Source organism: Zalophus californianus, chromosome 7 (assembly GCF_009762305.2).
Source record: "Zalophus californianus isolate mZalCal1 chromosome 7, mZalCal1.pri.v2, whole genome shotgun sequence".
Taxonomy (NCBI): domain Eukaryota; kingdom Metazoa; phylum Chordata; class Mammalia; order Carnivora; family Otariidae; genus Zalophus; species Zalophus californianus.
The window spans coordinates 55622041-55642360 of NC_045601.1; the positions used below are offsets into that span (position 1 = coordinate 55622041).

General features: G+C 39.9%; 1 protein-coding gene across 1 annotated transcript in view; it reads left to right on the forward strand.

Annotated features, from left to right (window-relative positions):
• The first annotated feature begins 8292 nt into the window (after positions 1-8292).
• The window catches only part of BVES (blood vessel epicardial substance), a 33457-nt gene continuing 21429 nt past the window's right edge, over positions 8293-20320 (forward strand). Inside the window, exons 1-5 of the mRNA XM_027600868.1 lie at positions 8293-8487; positions 12284-12520; positions 16059-16183; positions 18985-19172; positions 19891-19999. Of these exons, the coding sequence (XP_027456669.1) occupies positions 12295-12520; positions 16059-16183; positions 18985-19172; positions 19891-19999 (648 nt within the window). The 5' untranslated portion in view covers positions 8293-8487; positions 12284-12294. The remainder of the gene's footprint in view (positions 8488-12283; positions 12521-16058; positions 16184-18984; positions 19173-19890; positions 20000-20320) is intronic.

A 20320-nucleotide genomic window follows, 5' to 3' on the forward strand; every position in this document is an offset into this window, starting at 1 on the left:
TGGAAGCCAAACTGGTGTTCTGTCCGAACATACGCTTTCCCAAAGTATTTCTATTCTTCCCAGACTTTAGAGACTCGACTCTAAAATCCATACCTTGTCAAAGCACGACCTTGTTCTCCTAGAAAAGTGTGTGACAGTCTCGGTGGTTTTCAAACCAAATACCATCAACCATTTTGTGTGGTTCTAGATTGTACCGAATACCTTTGATTTGGACTAAAAAAAAATTCATCTTGTTTACCAGTTTTTATGCCAAATGATAAAACTGCTGGTGGCAGGCTCATACATATTTTATTAGGATTTATATATGCATTAAGCTCAGGAGGTGTCTTATTTTCATGAATTTATTATAACAATTTAAGTAGTAGTAATAATAATAATTTGCATTTAAATAATTCTTTTCTCCCGAGAACTCTGAGTGCTTTTGCACATCAATTAATGCCTTATGGCAGTGTCATTATTCCCAAGTTTATTTTATTATTCCATCTTTATAATGTGTTGCTCTGGGTTTTTGTTTCTAGCTGATGTCAATTACCAGGCTGGCTATTATCAGACCTCACATTTACCTCCAAGACCAGCCCTTTCTGAGGATTAATTACATAACAGAATGATTCTGCTCAGTAGAAACTCTATGAAGTTCTGCTTTCACCAGATACAGATTACAAATCACCCCATGGCTTCACTGTCCATCAAAATCTTATCTACACCATAGACGACATGTTACCAAGAATTGCCAAAAGTTATTTTTCTATCATTCGCAACTTTTCCTTTATAACCACCAAATGCCTCATATAAAGAAGTTATTTACACACTACAAAAAAAAAAAAATAGTACCTTTGAAATTGTCTTCCTCCAGGTTGTTGCATTTCTCTTCTCTAAAAGTAGAGGTGCTTAACTGGGGATTCGTAGACAGGGTTTGAGGGTCTATGAATTTCTAGAAAGTCCCAAAAGGGAAAGGACAAAACACAAGAGAGGTCATCACAGTGGTTGGAGCCAGACTTTTGAACCTGCTTTTCTGGGGGTACCTGCTTGGGCCTAGGATCCAGTTTTGTTTTGAGGAGCCAACCGGGGCCCCAGTTTGAGGGGTCTTAGGGAATTGATTGTGAATTCAGAGTTACTTCTCTGATCATCTTTTCACATTTTTAAAAAATTTTTTAAAGATTTTATTTATTTATTTGAGAGAGAGAATGAGAGACAGAGAGCATGAGAGGGGGGAGGGTCCAAGGGAGAAGCAGGCTCCCTGCTGAGCAGGGAGCCCGATGTGTGACTCAATCCCGGGACTCCAGGATCATGACCTGAGCCAAAGGCAGTCGCTTAACCAACTGAGCAACCCAGGCGCCGCATCTTTTCACATTTTTTAAAAAAATCATAATTCTGTTATGCTTAGCTCCTTATAATAAATTCATTCTCTTCGAAATTACTTCCTAAAAGATGAGGAAATCCTATTACATGCTTCATCTAGGGTCTTTGTTTGTTGTTGTCAATATTTAAAACAAATAATTCACAAATGCAACTCTTCTGTTTTAGAATGAAAGCTATATGCGGAAGAATAGACAGAAGGAATATCAGGCCTCTATCAGTTTTTGACATAATAGTCACTGTATGCATGCTTCTGCCAACCCCAAGATGGTAAATTACTGTAACTTAGCTCTGCCAAGTGCCCGGTTTTAAGAATCTATACTACTGCATATTTCATGAGTTTGCTTTTGAAGCCAATATCTCATTTCTGGCTACTCCAGGGAAACCCCAAACCACTGGAAATTTTAGCATGTGCCAACGTCTTACAATTTACAAATTTTGTTTGAAACATCAGTCTTGTGTCTGCTAGAGTCCATCTATTTAAAATGGGCAAATACATAAAAAAAATAAAACCACCTCTTAGCTATTTCATGTGTTCATAGGATAGTTCAACAGACTAGGGAATTTTGATGATTGAAATTCTAATAATTTTTATTGATTATGTACCATGGGCAGAGCACTGTAAGGGAGATAGAGAAAATGTCCAATTAACGTACCAAAAAGTTGATGGCAGACATTTTTTAAAAACATGGTCTCTAAACGTTAAAATAATCCTGTCAACTACGAATTATTATCCTGGTTTTATAGACAAGTAATTGAAGCTCAGAAAAGTTTAATAAATGATTGGAATTCACCCAGCTTTTTAAATATAAAACCATGGTTCAAATCGATCTGCTAATTCTAAACCCTCCCCCAACTCCTTTGACTGCCTTCATAATTCACTGTCCTCTTAAAGTTCTGGGTCACTTTTCATTTAGGAGTTTTACCCTTTGGTAAAAGCTCATTTTTAAATGAATCAATGGTAATCCAACATTTTTTATGGAGCTTCTCCATGAATTTAGAAATAGATATTGTTTAGATAGACACTGTTTTAACTATTTTTTTTTAAGACTGTGGGCTTTGGGATGCAACAGTAATATGAAAGATCACATCCATTTGCTTTGAGATGTTTCTCATTTTTTATTTAGCCAAGATATAAATACCTGTTCAGTGTATAACCTGTTTAGTTATTTTGAATAAATTAACCAACTGAGTCAGTTTAAAAAGCAAAATACCCATTAAAATGACTAAAAAAAATTTGATAATACCAAATGCTAGCAAGAATGTGAAATAATAGGAACTCTCATTGTTTGTGGGAATGGAAAATGGTACAGCCATTTTGGAAGGCAGTTTGGCAGTTTCTTACCAAACTAGCATAGTCTTACTACGCAATCTAACATTTGCAGTCCTTGGTATTTTCCCAACCTGCATACAAATGTTTATAGCAGATTTATTCATAATTGCCACACACTGGAAAAAACCAAGATGTTCATAAAATGGTGAATGGATAAACAAACTGCGGTACATCCATCTTACGGAATATTATTCAGTGACTTTAAAAGTGAGCTATTAAGACTCAAAAAAAAATTGAGGAAACTTAAATGCATATATCTTAGTGAAAGAAGCCAGTCTGAAAAGTCAATATTCTATATGATGCCAATTATATGACAAGTTTGGAAAAGGCAAAATATGGAGACAGTAAAAAATATCCATGGTTGCCAGGAGTTAGGGAGGAGAGGAAAGAAAGAGATGAATAGATGGAGCACAAGGGATTTTTTAGGGCAGTTGATCTATTTGGTATGATACTGTAATAGTGTGTACATGACATTACTAAAGGAAAACTCCATTTCCTCTCCTCACTACACTAGACACCAAATGGAGTGGGCGGGGGGGGAGTTCCCACAGTAACCAGTTCTCCAACTCTCCAGACACCAAATGGGTGTCCTACAATTCCATTCTGACACTAACTACCCAGAGTTCGTGCAGACCCTGCAGGTTAGGTCTCAGTTCCACAAGAGTACCTCTTTACTTCAGAGGCCAATCACAAGTAGTGGGCCCTCAGGGTCACACTTCTTCTGTCTGACTTGGCTATAAATTGGGGTTCCCCCACCTTGGCCTCAGGTTTGATAATTTGCTATAATGACTCACGGAACACAGGGAAACACATTTACTGGTATGTTATAAAGGATATAATGAAGGATACAAATGAACAGCCAGATAAGGAGGTACACAAGGTAAGGTCCAGAAGATTCCTGAATGCAGGAGCTTCTGTCCATGTGGAATTGGGGTGTGCCACCTTCCCAGTACATGGATGTGCTCACCAACCTGGAAGCTCTCAGAACCCCTTAGTTTAGGGATTTTTATGGAGACTTCATCATGTAGGCAAGATCAATTACTCATTCAGTCTCCAGCCCCTCTCCCCTCCCCAGTAGATGGAGGGTGGGGCTGGAAGTTCCAAGTTTCTAATCATGGCTTGGGTCTGTCTGGTGACCAGGCCCCATCCAGAAACCATCCAGGAGCCCACCCAGAGTCATCTCATTAGAGCAAAAAATGTTCTTCTCACCCAGGAAATTCCAAGGGGACTAGGAGCTCTGTGTACGATGCTCCTATCATCCCCATCACACAGGAAATCACAAAGGCTTTAGGAGTGCCATGTCAGGAATTGAGAGTCAAACCCTAAGTATTAGAAAAAAAGATGCCCCTAGCACCCTATCACTCAGGAAATTATAAAGGTTTCAGAAGCTGTGTGTCAGGAACTAGGAAAAAACACCAAATACATATTTTTTATTGTGTCACAGGAGGATATACATTACACATTTGGCAAAACCCACAGGACTATACAATACAATGCTGAACCCTAATGTAAATTTGTTAATAATAATGTATCAATTGGTTCTCCATTGTGACAAATGTATCACACTAATGCAAGATCTTAATACAGGAGAAACTGTGAGCCAGGGAGAGAGGGGTATATAGAAACTTTCTATACCATCTGTTCAATCATCGGCAAACCTAAAACTGCTCTAACAAAACAAAACCCATTAATTTTTTATTTTTTATTAATATTTAATCTTTTAAAAATTTTAAAAAGATTTTATTTATTTATTTATTTGAGAGAGAGAGAACATGTGCGTGCCAGTGGGGAGAAGAGCGGAAGGTGAGGGAGAAGGAGGGGGAAAGAATCCTCAAGCGGACCCCATGCTCAGTGCAGAGCTCGACGGGGGGCTGGATCTCACCACCCTGAGATCATGACCTGAGCTGAAACCAAGGGTTGGATGCTTAATCAACTGAGCCACCAGGTGGCCCCTTTTATTAATTTTTTTAAAAAAGGAAAAGAAATTTAAAAAGTCAATGAGGTTGGTTGTGAAACTGGTCAGTGAAAAATTTGATGAAACATTTAATGAGAGGAACTTAGGTATAGAAAAAATCTAAGTAAATCATTGTTTAACAATCCATGTTTGATCAGAACTGTCTGCCTTGAGACCATATCAGAAGCAGTTATCGTCTCCATAAAATAAGAATGTCTACACTGATGTCAACCATGGGCAGATATAGATATGAAAGATAATGCTACATACTTTTAAAACCAGTGAATCCCTGAGGTCTTGTTTCATTTTCACAAAACTTACTCTATCTGAACTTTGAAATCTCATTGAGGCTTTGTCCAAAGAGTAAAAGCAGTCTAGGGTGCCCATAGAGAAAGGTAGAAATAATTATGTCAATTTAAGCTACGTGAGCCAGAGGTTTTTTTTAATTTAATTTTTAATTTTTTTAAAAGATTTTATTTATTTTTTTGACAGAGAGAGAGACAGCGAGAGAGGGAACACAAGCAAGGGGAGTGGGAGAGGGAGAAGCAGGCTCCCCGCGGAGCAGGGAGCCGGATGCGGGGCTCGATCCCAGGACCCTGGGATCATGACCTGAGCCGAAGGCAGACGCTTAACGACTGAGCCACCCAGGCGCTCCTAGAATTCTCATTTTAAATTTTATAGAGCTATTATTCATACGTCAGTGATAAGAAACTTACATATAAAATTATGTTTTAATCCTAAGATGCAGTATAATAAGGCTTTTAGGTTTAGTTTAGTCTCCTCTTTCTATGAAATGCAGACTCAGAGAAAACACAGACTCTATCAAATGCCAGTTCTCAAGTCTTAGGATTTTGACTCCACTACTCTTTTCATAAAAATATACAATCTTTATATGATTTATAGGCCTTACAGGCATCTTATTCTGCTAGGTAAGGAATGGTGTGTCCTATAACCACTGACTCCACAGCCGTACCTCTGGAGTCTGGCCCGCCCACCTGCAAAAGCCAGAGCCTGGGCTCTACTGTTTTAATAAATATGTTTTTAAATTACTATAAAAGTAACATATAATCATTGTAGAAAATTTAACAGAAGGAGAAGCAGGAGGAGGAGTGGGAGGAGTTGGAAGAAGGGGAGAGGAAGGAAGGAAGGGAAGGAAAAAAAAAGAAAAATCATTTACAACCTCACCACTCTGAGGTAAGGAAGGTACGCATTTTAGAGCTTATCATCATGATGGTTTCTAATATTCTACACACTCTTGTAACTTGCCTTTTTCTACTTAACATCTTTCTGTGGGAAGCAGTGTAGCTAGAAAGAGAAGGTAGCAGAAACTTGTAGCTAGTGGACAAAGGTGCAAGCTCTGGAACTAGAATTGCCTGGTTCACATCCTGGATCAGCTCTGTGGCTGTGTGATCTGGAGCAGACCACTCCACCTCTCTGTGTCCTCAGTTTCCCATCTATAAAATGGTGATGACAGTAGTAACTATTTCTTCATAGGGTCCATTATGAGGATTCAATGGCTTAATATATCTAAACCACTTATAACAGTGCCTAGCACAAAAGTATACTTTATATCAGGGGACAATAGTAAAGAACCAGAAAGTAAGTATTTTAGGCTTTACTGGGCTTATGGTTTCTGGCAGAACTCCTCAACACTGCCTTTGTAGCACAAAAGCAGCCATAAAAGAATGAGTATGGCTGGGTTCCGATTAAACTCAATGGACACTGAGTTTGAATTTCATATAATTTTCACACGTCATGACATATTCTTCTTCTTTTGATTTTTTCCGACTGACAAAAAATGTAAAAGTCATATTAGCTCTTGGGCTGTACAAAAATGGACAGTGGGCTGGGCCTTTATACCACAGTTTACCAACCTCTGTTCTATATAATGAATTCACATTATTATATTTCTAATATTTCTACAAAACATTTTTGTAAGTAGACTCCAGGCTCAACATGGGGTTCTAACTCCCGATCCCAAGATTTAGAATGGCAGGCTCTACTGACTGAGCCAGCCAGGAGCCCCTCTACAGCTTTTTTTTTTTTTTTTTTTTTTGGCTGCTTAGAACAAGATTGTTTGGATGTTCTATAGTTTACTTAGTCCCCTATGGTTAGAATTTAGCTTATTTCCAGTGTTCTTTATTATAAGCCATTCTCCAATGCATATCCATGCATAATATTTGTGCACATTTATTATCGTATCTACATCTTAAAATGTATTTGGTGGTAGCTACCAATTGGCTGGCAGAGCACCTAGAAAGAAACAGACTCTGAAGAAGTAGCCCTGAAAATTAACCTTGTTTAGTTTTAACAAATTTCAAACACGTTAGAGAATGAGCTTATCAGTATAATGTATATTCATATACATAGAACTTACTATGTACCACACCCCATTCTAAGCCTTTTACATATATTAAATCATTTAGTCCTCAAAACACTGCTATGAGACATAGGTGCAATCATGATCGTTATCATCATCATCCCCCTGGTACCAAAGAGGAAACCGAAGCACAGAAAAGCTAAGTAACTTTCCAAGGTCACACAGATAGCTGGTGGCAGAGACTGGTGTCGAACCCAGCCTGTCCAGCACTAGGCCCCATGTTCTTGAACACTGTGTGGTCCTGCCCCTTCCCTGGAGGGATTTGGCGAGTGTGCACTTCCAGGTACCTACCTGATAAATGTACCTGTTGTCTTTTTCATGTTTAGATCATGTTTGGCACTCACAATCGACCTCATACTCTAATATTCGGCACAGATTGTATCCCACAATGGGACATTTCGAGGGGAAACTGAATGTCCATCTAACCTCCTTCCTCTTTTGTCCTCCAACCCTTCCCCCCATGCCAACTCTTCATTAATTTGCCCTGCATTCCTTACCCAAAATAGGTGTCCTCAAAGAACAGTAAAGATTGATTGGAGCATACTTTCATATCTTGTTCTCCAACTTATGGTCCCAAATCTAGCAATTTCACTTGGCAATTTCGGGTGGAGCTTCGCTTAAAGTGGAGGGCCCTGAACCGCCACGGGAATGCAAATTTCGGATAAGTACCCTCCTTCTTTGAAAACAGTGGCTCGTGTCAAAAGTCTCTCCCGCATGGCCCCCGCAGCAACAGGGCGGGCTTGGGTGGCTTGTTCCGACCCCTAGCCAGGTTCCCGAGGGCGGTGTCCTGCGTCGGTATGAGCCAACCCGCCAGCCTCCGCCGCAAGTCTCGGAAGCTGAGTTGCGCGCTCTCCCGGCCCTTCCTGCTGGTGCTGAGATGCGAGCGAGTGTCCCAGAAAGGAGTTATTCGAGTGGGTCGTTCGACTTTGAGGGGAATGAAATTCCAGTTCTCATTTTTATCCTGCTTTATCTCCCTGCTGGGATCCTACTGCTGGAGTTATCCCCTTGGAGATGAGCCACCAACGCCGCTGGTCCTACGATGTTGCCCGCCCCCCCACGGATGCCCAAACAAGGATAGAATCGAGAAGTAGAGAGGAAACGGGGAAAGAAAAAAGCGGGTGTTTCAAACTGATCGCGGTGATGCAGACGCGGCGGTGGAGCTGGAGCAGCCGGGCGGGGAGTCGGGCCCAGGCCCCGGGCTCCGCCCGCCGGGGGGCGCCCGGGCGGCGGGCGCCTGCGCGGTGCGGCCCCAGCCCGGGCAGCCACCGTCGCGATGCCTATTTTAGTCAAAGCCGCTGCCGGCTCCGGGACCCGGCACCACCCAAGGAGGCTCCCGAACCGCGATCCGCTGAGGTTTTCGCCTCGGGCGCCCGTCGAGCTGCCGCGTCGCTGTCCCCGCGCCCTGCCACTGTCGCCCCAAACTTTGGCCAGCACCGCCCAGGTTCGGTGCCAGGGACAAGCCAGGTAAGGAGCGGGAGGCGTAGCTGCCGGCGGCTCCCCCCGCGCGCCCGTCTATTTGCAGCCTCGGGCTCCCGGGGCTAAATCGGGAAGCAAAGTTGGACCGCTGCTCCGCTGGGAACAACTTTGTCAGCCCCCGAGGCTGCTGCGGGTTCTCCGCTCCCGGGCCGCCAGGAGCCGTGCCCTCTCCTCCCTGGTCGAGCCCTCGCGGGGTTCCCTGTTCTTGGAAGCCGCCTTTCTCCCGCGTCTGGGGTCCATCGCCACTTACCCTCAGGTGTCAGCTGTTGCAACATGGGTCTGGCTGCGCCAGCCCCCCCGGGCGCTCCAGCCCCCTCGGGTGCCGATTCCCGCGCTCTGCCTCGGGCAAGCCATTGGTGAGCTCGGCATCTCCTCCTCTGGCTGGACGCCCGGGGTTCCCGGCTCCTAACCTACTATAGGCTCCTCCTCGCCCGTTGTAGGGCCGCCGGGTCTCCTGCGGAGGCTGTGTGGCCTGCCCCGGCCGGGCGCTGGGATGGCCAGGTGGGGCACGGCGCTTACTGCACACCCCTCGTGGCCCGAACGTTCGAGTCAAGAGGAACAGTAGACACTGATTCTCCTTTAAAGAGCGAGGTGAACGGGTTCCCTGGGGAGAACCGATGGCTGGGGAACCCGTGAACCTCACCACCCGCCCGCGCCCTGGTTTCTGAGGCATTGGAAATGTGTTGTAGGCCAGACACGTCCCAGAAACTGCTTGCTTTGAAGCAAGAATAAGTGCGAAAAGACTCTTGGCAACGTAATACCCTTTGCCATTCCACGGATGTACAAAGGTTCAGTTCGATTTACAGAATGAATCAAGTCTGCCAGCACGACTTTTGCTCATTGCTGCCTTTTCATTTTTGTAGTTTGATGAAGGGTTAATGTTAGTTTCGCCATGTAGCTATTTAATCCTACAGACACCTATTTGGAAAGCGATAGATAAAACAGGACTTTACCAGAGCAGGTAATTAAAAGAATTAGACTCTGAAGAACTAATAGGAGAAAGAAAATTTCTCTTGATTCAGTCAAAATTAACCTGAAAGTTTAGCAGTTTTTCAGTCTAGCCTTCCTCCTTAGATTCATTGTGGGTATAAGGATAGTTCAGTGTAAACGACTTAAATCCATTAAAAGTGATCAAAGGGAGCCGAAACTAGTAAAATCCAGTCAATATTATTGACAATAGGTAACGGCATTTCAAAACTGACATAGAGATAAATACACATAGATAAATAATAGATATACAAATAAATAATAAATTATATAATAAATGTATTGTACAATGTTAGCTATTCTACAAGCTATAATACATATAGAAAAGAAAATAAATATGTATATAAATATCGATATCTTTAATAAGGTGTGGTGCATCAATATGTCGTAGGATGATCCTACCTTTTAAAAATTCCTATTGCTGGGGCGCCTGGGTGGCTCAGTCGTTAAGCGTCTGCCTTCGGCTCAGGTCATGATCCCACGGTCCTGGGATCCAGCCCTGCATCGGTCTCCCTGCTCCAAGGGAGACCTGCTTCTCCTTCTCCCACTCCCCCTGCTTGTGTTCCCTCTCTCGCTGTGTTTCTCTGTCAAATAAATAAATAAAATTAAAAAAAAAATCCTATTGCTATTTCCCTGGTTCTTGTGTCAGTAGATCATAGTTTTCCTATCATTTCTCTTGGAGCAGAAGTTGGTACCTTTAGTGCCACTTGAAGAACTTTTAAGAGCCTGAAACTGAGCTAGAGTGGATTAGTTGGTAATACAGGTGTAACTGGGTGGATATGAAGGGGAATATGTATTGACTAACTTATTATATAAATGTGTATTAGAGCCTCAGGCTATTAAAACTTGAAGGGGTTTCAAAGACCATCTAGTCCAGCTACCTCTATTCCCAGGAAGAAGCCGACCCAAGGGGCGGAAGTGACTTTCCTTAACTTATGTGGCTCCCCAGGGCTTTTGGTATAGAACTTGACTTTCTTAGTCCCAGCAACGCTGGGCACTTTCCTGTCTTTACTACTGAGGTTTGGGGAGACTGAAAGTGATTTCTAAAAATGTTTGTCATGTCTGTGTCCCTTCTGTATGGCTTTCACCTCTGGCATTCTCTGCAGAGTCTAGGCCTTGGGTATACATAGATGAATATGACATCGCCTCTGCCTCATAGAGAACACAGGATAGTTAGAAAAGCAAATAGGACAATGGAAGTAGAAGCACATTCTAAAGTGCCATAGAAATGTAGTTATCATTAGTTTAGGTAATGCTAATGCATAAGCTGACATTGACACTAGTTTGTGAGTGATAGAGGACCTTGAATATCATTCTCCCTCCTGCAGAAATGATAGGATTAACTCTCATTTGGTCCTTGAAAGCAAACTTTATAAATGGAATTATTCAAATAATGATACCTCTCACCCCAATAGGCTTATATTTTTATTGATTTAAACATTTGGAAAGTAGTTGGATTTATGTAGTTTCTTTCCTTTTTGCAGAAAATCAATATCTAAGTCAACTATCTTTGAACTATTTCAGAATTATATGAAGAGATCTTTAATTGACTCAATCATTTCATCGAGTTTGTAATGCATGGACTTTTTCTTATCATCTTAAGAGATGTAGAATTCTTTCAGATTTGTCTAATAACATCCTTTCAAAATGCCCAATCTGTACCAACTATTCTACCACCTAAAACCTTTACTTTGATGTGATAAAAAAAAAATGAATGGAAAAATAAGGTTAATTGTGTGACCTTATGATGGAAAGACATATTATTAGATTAAATTTAAAGATTTTTTTGGTCCCCATGTGGAATTTTTTTTCTGAAATGGAATAATTCATATAATCTGTAAACCTACATGGTTTTTTTTGGTCAGAGACCAATTTGTATAATTAATAATAGAAAGAGTTTTTTAAGAACCAGAGATAGAGGACAGGTAATTTCGTTAGGAAATGGTGCCACTTTGTGTTAAGGTTTAGGTAAGCATGTGCAAAATGTGTACTCTTTGAAATGTATTTGCTATAGATTTTAATATTACATAGTTGAATGTATATTCATTACCTCTCCTACATATAAGTAAACCACAAGTTTACTACTTTTTAATTCGTAACATGCTACCTAGTAGAGTTTTTATGGGAAAGAAAGTAGAGATTTAAATCGGACAATGGAAGGAAGAGTAAATTTTGTATCTCTGTGTATATATAAATGATTAGTAATGCATTTATTATGTGTATATATGATAATATAGAATGTATATATATGATACAATGATTTAATGACAGTATATAAATAGAGCCTTCTAAATATCCTAAGCCTTCAAATAGTAAATATGAGATGGTTAATTTTTTTGAAAGTACTTAAAAAATCAGTTTTTCCAATCCTTTTTTCTGTGTTTGCATTCAGTGTCATAGTGAGAATGTGATGGAAGACTTTGTAATTGCTGTGGTTTATGAACATTGGTGATTGTCTTTTAGACTAGTTAATTTCTCATTCCTCTTTCCCCCACCATGTATGTTTATTTACAGATATATGTATCAGCGAATAGTTGTGCACTATGCTAAATATTTTATATATTTCATTTCATTTCATTAGAAAGTCAAATGAGGTATTACTATCATCATTTAACAGATAAAGTAATAACACTTAATATGTGACTGGTAGGGTTCAAACCTGGGTCTAATTCATGAGCACCAGAAAAGTCTATCTACCAACATTTAGTTCAAAGAAGTCATTTTGATACAATACCTATAGGGGTAGTAAGATACAGCTACCATTTTTATGATTGTTCTCGTTTCTTTGTTTTTACAGGGATTTTCAAGATGAATTATACCGAGTCCAGCCCATTGACAGAATCAACTGCAATAGATTTTACACCTGAGTTAGAAAGTATCATACCTGTGCCTTCCAATGAGACCACATGTCAAAACTGGAGAGAGATACATCACCTAGTTTTTCATGTAGCAAATATTTTTTTCACAATTGGGTTGGTTATTCCAACTACTCTTCACCTTCATATGATACTCCTTAGGGGAATGTTAACTATAGGTAAGAATACCTACCTAATCAAGACGTTTGTAACTTCTCTGGTACTGGCACCAGATGGGCTTTGTGTTGGGGGCTTCAGGGCATTTCTATAGGGCAGGTCTATAGCATACCAAAAATATAGGTCTCTGTCGGCAAATTAGCAGTACGTGTATCAGGTAACTTGCAACGTAGGCCTTTACATGCCCTTATTTATTTTAGATAAGACTGTGTGTGTTTTCTTTTTTTTTTTTAAAGATTTTATTTATTTATTTGACAGAGAGAGACAGCCAGAGAGGGAACACAAGCAGGGTAAGTGGGAGAGAGAGAAGCAGGCTTCCCACCGAGCAGGGAGCCCGATGTGGGGCTCAATCCCAGGACCCTGGGATCATGACCTGAGCCGAAGGCAGACGCTTAACGACTGAGCCAACCAGGCGCCCCATGACTGTGTGTGTTTTCTATATTGTTTAGATTTTCCAGATATCAAAAACTCCATTTGTATGTAGGAGTGTGTGATCCAAATCCTGGTTCCACCACTTGCTAACTGTGTAACTGGGGCAGGGGATCGAACCTTTCTACCCCTTAGTTTTCCCACGTGTCAAATAAGGGTTAAGATAATACCACCTCCTAGGGTTGTTGTAAGAATTAAATGAGAGTGTGTGTGTGTGTGTTTGCACATGTGTATGTATGGTATTTGACTTCTAATAGTGCCTGGCACATAGTAAGTACTATCCAGTCTTAACCACTATTATTTGAATAGGCATTTCTTATGGCCTATAATGCGACACTGGGAACAAAAGCAATTTCCCAGACAGCATAGTTCAAGTAAAACTTTTCTGAGGGCTCCAGTAATCCTGATGAAGCAGGTTAAATTTATTCACATCAAAATGCCAAAACAATTGAATGAATTATTTTAGCCACTGATTCTTGACAAATTACGCTTTATGTGATTGTTTCTTTGGTGATTTATTTATTCAGGTGCATTTTTGAGCACCTATAATTTGTCAGGCAAAGACTGAAGAAGGCAGTGTCCATCTTTGAAAAAGATACTTTTGGGGGGGCTGGAGAGAAACAGATGGGCAGTCACGCGTGAGGTGTTGGATGCTGTGATGCAGGTGTGCACCCAGGGCCAGAGAGAAATAGAGAGGGTAATAGGCTCAGCAGGAAGGCAGAACAAGGTCACACTGTGGAGATGACATTGGAGCTGGCTTTTGGAAGCTGAACAGGATTTCTCTGCATGTGAGTGTGTGTGGTATCCAGGTAAAAGGCACAGAGGAGAGGGAAATTCAGCACATTGAGGGAGAATGAAGAGTGGCCCATTATGTCTGGAACACATGAAGAATGACAAGGAATGTTCAAAGTGAAGCCTGGAAGTGAGAGACAGGCTTCCAGTTATGGAATGAATAAGTTATGGGAATAAAAGGCACAGCGTAGGGAATATAGTCAATGATACTGTAATAGTGTTGTATGGTGACAGACGGTAACTACGTTTGTGGTGAGCAGAGCATAATGTATTGAGATATTGAATCACTATGTTGTCCACCTGAAACTAATGTAACATTATGCATCAACTATACTCAAAATGAATAAACAGTAGATAGATAGGTAGATAGATAGATAGACTAGGAAGGGGCTGGAAGGGAAGATACAAGGCAGCTTGTGGGACTTCTGTGTTACCTCTGAGTCAGGTAGGGATTGCAGCAGGCATTACAGTGTTGAATGAAAAACAAAACAAACCTACACCCTATAAAAAGGCAAAGGCTAATTATAAATTTTTCAAGATTTTATTTATTTATTTGAAAGAGAGAGAGTGGGGGCATACACAGGAGCAGGGGAGGGGGAGGGGCAGAGACAGAGGGAGAAGCAGACTCCCCATTGAGCAGGGAGCTCAAGGCAGGGCTTGATCCTGGGTGCCAGGATCATGACCTGAGCCAAAGGCAGACGGCCTAACCGACTGAGCCACCCAGGCACGCTGCTAATTATAAATTTTAAGACACAGTTTTAGAGGTAGGACAGACCAAGGAGATCATCTAATCCGACCAAGAAGAAACCTGGAGAAGTTAAATGACTCATCCAAAATTAAGATGGAGAGAATGTGGCCAAACCAGGACTATAATTCATGTCCTCATGTTCCCAGTCAGTTGAAGCATTATTTTTCCCCTGTCTTCTTTAAGTAATACTATTTTAAAATTCAAAAGAATTTGCTATGAAATATTATTTTAAAAACTTATAAAGTTTTAGATTTTGGTCTGCTCAGATGCCCCAGATCATTCTGATGAAATAAAAATTGCAAATGGATAACTTTTTAATGTGGGAGGTTAGCTTTTATGTGCAGGTATGCTGTTGATATATTTGTATCATATTGATCATTTTATTTTAAATTAAAAGTGTATATTGACTCTCCCACCAAAAATGTATCAAAAAGAACTGGGATATTTTTCCTAAAGTGAGAGAATTGATAAAAAGCAAGATTTCCATAGGTGGGTGGAAAATCATCAAATGAAAAATTCAGATGGCTTAGAAAACTTTGGTAAAATATTCGGGTTCACCAGTAATTATGGAAATGCAAAATAAAATAAAACACATAATTCCTCAGTATCAAATTAAGAGTTTTCAAATTTTGTAATATTAACAACTTGATAGTGGCATTCCCAACTAGTAGGATTACAAATAATCTATATACCTTTGGGAAACAATTCTTCAGTCTCATCAAAGCTATAAAGTTCATTTCCTTGACTTACTGTCAGGTAATCCACCCTAAGGAAATAGTCAGAAAAACATTAATTCTTAATGTATAAAGATGTTTTGGCGATGTATCAGAAATTTACACCCAAAAAATCTCATCTGTTTACCAGTTGGGAAATGGTTAGATAAATTAGGGCTTAATCAGTTACAGTCAGTAAAAACTATGTATATGAAGAATTTTAACAATATGGGGAAATTACCACAATAAGTAAAATAAGTAAAAGTGGGTTTTAAAAGTTTTATATACTGTAGATTTGCCATCAGGTAAAAATACATCAAGACAGTAAGGAAGTATTAAATATCAACAGTGGTTTTCGTTAAGTGGTAGAATTATGGGTTTTTTTTTTCCCCCTTTAAAAAATATTTTCTATGTAAATTTTCTGCAACAAAGCACATTTTTCTTTTGTGGTAATGAGACAAAAAACAAAATGGAACTTACTGTGATGTTTGGCTTAGGTATTTCTTTTTTTCTTTTTTTTAAGAGAGAGAGAGAGAAAGGGAGTGTGCACTTGCACAAGCAGGGGGAGGGGCAGAGGGAGAGATAGAGAGAATCCCAATTGAGTTCTATGGGGTGCTGGGGTGGGAGAGGGGAAGTGCAGGAGTCGGGGAGGGGAGTGGGGGGTTTTGGGCCTGAGCCAAAATCAAGAGTCTGATGCTTAATCAACTGAGCCACATAGGTGCCCCTGGCTTAAGTATTTCTAAAATGTGTTTGGGGTTTGTTTGTTTTTTTTATATATATACAGAGAATAACAAATTTATTAAGCTACATGCTGACGCTATTCCAGACATCTAACACGTTGACTTTGTTATTCAACAGGATGCACCTTTTATATTGTCTGGGCCACCCTCTACCGATGTGCCTTGGATATCATGATCTGGAACTCTGTGTTCCTGGGTGTCAACATTTTGCATCTGTCATATCTTTTGTACAAGAAAAGACCGGTAATTACTAAAATTCATTAATAAGGAAGAGATTTTAAAGTCAAAAAAAACTTTTAAAGTGCTTTGTTCAGACTTGAGAATGAACATCTAACATCTTTAGTCCCTTTAATATCATTTCTCTAATTTTGTTTATATATGTCTAAAAGCGAAATATTTGAACACCATGAACTTTGTTCTACAAATAAGTCTTTTTTAAAGATGCATTTATTTATTTTAGAGAGAGAGTGCAGGCGGGAGGGGCAGAGGGAGAGGGAGAGTGAGTCTTAGGCGGACTCCACACTCAGCACAGAGCCCACGCAGGACTCCATCCCACAACCCTGAGATCAAGACATGAGCCGAATCCAAGAGTCGGGCACTCAACCGACTGTGCCACCCAGACCCCCCTACAAATGAGTTTTTTAAACTTTTTACATCATTAAGGCAATTTAGACATGAGGACATTTTTCGTCGTAGAACTTCATTATTTCTTTTGTCTGTTGATATTTAAACGTCACTTGGAAATATCTTTGCCCAGCTGTAAAATTAATTACTCACAGGCAACTTCCTTGAACATACTAATGATTTACAAATAGTTCCTGCTATTTTGTAAATGTAATGACTTTATTTTTTTCTCATTATGCCCAAAATATTCATTTAAGGAAATCGTCAGTTTGGGAGGGTGTTGCCAAAACATTAGTATTTAACTTTTTTTTTCAACTCTGATTTATCTTTTTGTGTTTCTGGTCATTCTAAGACCAAAAAGATGTAAATAGGATAAGAAAGTAGTGTGACTTCTAGAAATCCTTCCCCACATTGTTTACTAATGGTTCAAAGTACACACAATTATTCAATAAGGTAAAAGATACAGCACTTGTCCTCATCTTATATTCAAAGCCAGACATGTGCACAGAAAACTATGAGAAAACAAGACATTTCACAGGAAACGATAATTTGAATGATATAAATGATACACGTAATAGGCATTCTACTACACTGTAACGTCCTCAAACGTTGCCACCCAGTCTGTTTTGCTTACTGTATTAGTTTCCTCTAGGTTACCCCGTGTAATAAACAACCTGAAAATCTCAGTGACAAATAACAGTGACAGGCCCTTTTTCTCACCCACCTTATAGGTGGGCTCTAGCAACTGTGTGTCAACTGTGATTCTGTGCTGTGTCTTCATTTCAGGGTCTCTGCTGAAGCAGCAGGTTCTGGTTAGACATGCATTCTCATGGCAGAGAAAGTACAAGAGGACAAAAGAGGAAGACCTGGTGTCTTTTAAAACTTCTGCACAGAAGGAGCATATGTCACTTTTGCTCACATTCCATTGGCTAAAGCAAATGACATGGTCAAGCGTGATAGTGTGGGAATAGGCTGGGGTAAGGGGATGGATAATCCTTTTACAGGGGATGGTAGCAACAAATAGTTGGGAATGATAATATCATCTTCCACCTTACAGTTGTGCTCTGCGTTCCTGTCAACCGTGATTGTCACATAACAAGTGCTCAAAAAAATATTTAATGAGTGACTGCTTTCACAAGAAGAATTAAGAAGGCTTCATGAAGGAATTGGGACTTGAGCTAAGACTGGCAGAATGAGCAGATTATGAATTTGAGTCAATAGATCTTTCAGTTCCTGTGTTCATTACCAGGCCACATTGGCTAGTGTGTATCTTGAAAGTGGGACATATTTGTGAATAAACTCTTTTAAACACTCGTTACTAGCACTCTGAAGTAGAAGAGGTAGATGGTAGTAATAATGAGGATTATAATTTCTGAATATCAGAACTTGCTGGAACCCCAAGTTCTGAACATAAGGTTCAGAAGTTGCTGCTGTGATGATGGTAGTAGCATCAAGTAAAACACCCACACAGTATCTGTGCTTTTGTTTCTTCTCACATTATAAGCCTACTTTTTTGAAAAATATAAATGCTGGTTCTTTGTTAAAATGAAAGACAGCAAGAGCATTGCAAAGGCTATGGTGACGTCTGAGTGGTTATCATTATCTGGGTCTACAAGCTTTATGGTGTGACTGTCAGGGATTTCATTGGGATGGATGATCATTTGAACCCCAAAGTTCATTCACCTGCTATCCAGTTTTCCCAGACTAATGCTGGGCGCAAATACGGCGTGTGATCTTGGTCTTGTCTGACAGCAGAGGTGATTCAGCCATTTTGCTTTTCCATTCCTCCAGTAGCCAGACTTAATTCTGTGGGTTCTCATTCTACAGAGTATTTCACTTTAAGATGAAATTGCTGCAGAAACCCTTTTACCCTCTTCGCTTGGCTTCAGAATAAATAAATCAGAAGCAATGATTGCAGCTGTGGATGTTTGTTTTCCTAAATTGATACAATAAATAACACTTAAAATAGGCAAATTTTTCCCAAGTTGATTCCGACTTTATGTATTTATTGTTTTGCAATAACATTGAAAAGGTCACGTAATTTCTTTCTGTGAAACAAAATTGTTATGCAGACAAAAATGGTCCGTGTTATTGATAGGAAATGCTAAGATTGGAAAGGTCTATGTTGTGGTTAACGTTCAAAACCTCCACAGCTGTTCTGCAGCGCATGGGAAGAGATGTGATCAATAGTGCAAATCTTTTCCATATGCTCTTGGAGTTGTTTAACTGCAAAAGTGCCCTTTGAGCATCTAAACTTCTGTCCCCACTTCCTGTCTGGGTACAAGTCCATTGACTGAAATGCAGAAGGGCCATGGTGCGTCTTGCAGATTTGTTTCTTCTCAAACCCGTATTGAGATGGCAGAAGCCAGTGTTTCGCTGTTGCTGTGTTATGGCAGCATCTGGTCATTGCTGCATTTCAGGTAAAGATTGAGAAGGAGCTCAGTGGCATCTACCGCCGATTGTTTGAACCACTCCGTGTGCCTCCAGATCTGTTCAGAAGATTAACCGGCCAGTTTTGTATGATCCAAACCTTAAAAAGGGGCCAGACGTATGCTGCAGAGGATAAAACCTCAGTTGACGACCGTCTGAGTATCCTCCTGAAGGGGAAGTAAGTGCTCTCTGGAAATTGAAATTCCCCGTTCGCCTTGAATCTTCTCATGTGCCCTGGGTAGGGAATGACTAGAAGAGAATGATACAGATCATCAGGTCACAGAGTTTGTTGAGGTGATGAAATCCCATGTTCCAACTGTATTTTCGAATACTACCGAGTTAACAGGTTAGAGTTACATAGAATTGACTACTCTGAATCTTGTGGATGTTAGGATTTCCACCTGTGAACATTTTGAACCTTTATTGACCCTTTTTTTAAAGTTAATGAGTCAACATTGAAGTAGGTTTAAGCATTAAACTTCCAGAAGCTTGTGCATGTTTCACAGGTGATTTATTTTTGAATATCACAAAAACATAACTTCTAGGAATATTAGCCTTCTGAGGAGAAAGCCAGTATATACTGTTCTGACATAATTATTAATACCAGCCCTTTCCTTCTCAAAAGTATCTGATTTTGAGCAATAAATTTATGGTCACTCTAGCTATATGAGCAGTGATAACCATTGGAAGGCACATGTCTCCTCAATAGTGGAACCTGTCTTTTTTTTTTCTTGTTGGTGAAATTTATACTGAAGTAAATATTTATGCTTTGAATTATATTTGTCCTCTGTGGAGTCTTTAAAACTTTAGTACAAAATACCAACCCATTAGATTAAGGATCGTCATGTTATTTGTGGAAATATTATGTATTTATTAACATTAATTTCTGTTATCAGAATGAAGGTTTCCTATCGAGGACATTTTCTGCATAACATTTACCCCTGTGCCTTTATAGATTCTCCTGAATTTAGATCAACTCAGATGCACAAAGGTGAAAAATTCCAGGTATGTTTCATCATGATTTTCAGAAGATTGGAACTAGTTCATGTCTCATTTGATATGCAGAAGATATTAATAGAAAAGTGATTTATTGAAAAAAGAGATTACCATATGGTACATACAGCATGATCCCATTTTCATAAAACTTAAACAAAATAGGACCTATGCATGCATAAAAAGAGGTCTAGAAAGACATATCCTACTTTGGCCGTAGTGTTAACACTGTTATTTCTGGGTTGTGAGTTCGACTGTTTTTTTATTTTCTTCCTTTTGGTTTATTGGAATTTTTATAATTTTTCTGTAGAAAACATCTAGTGCTTTGATTAT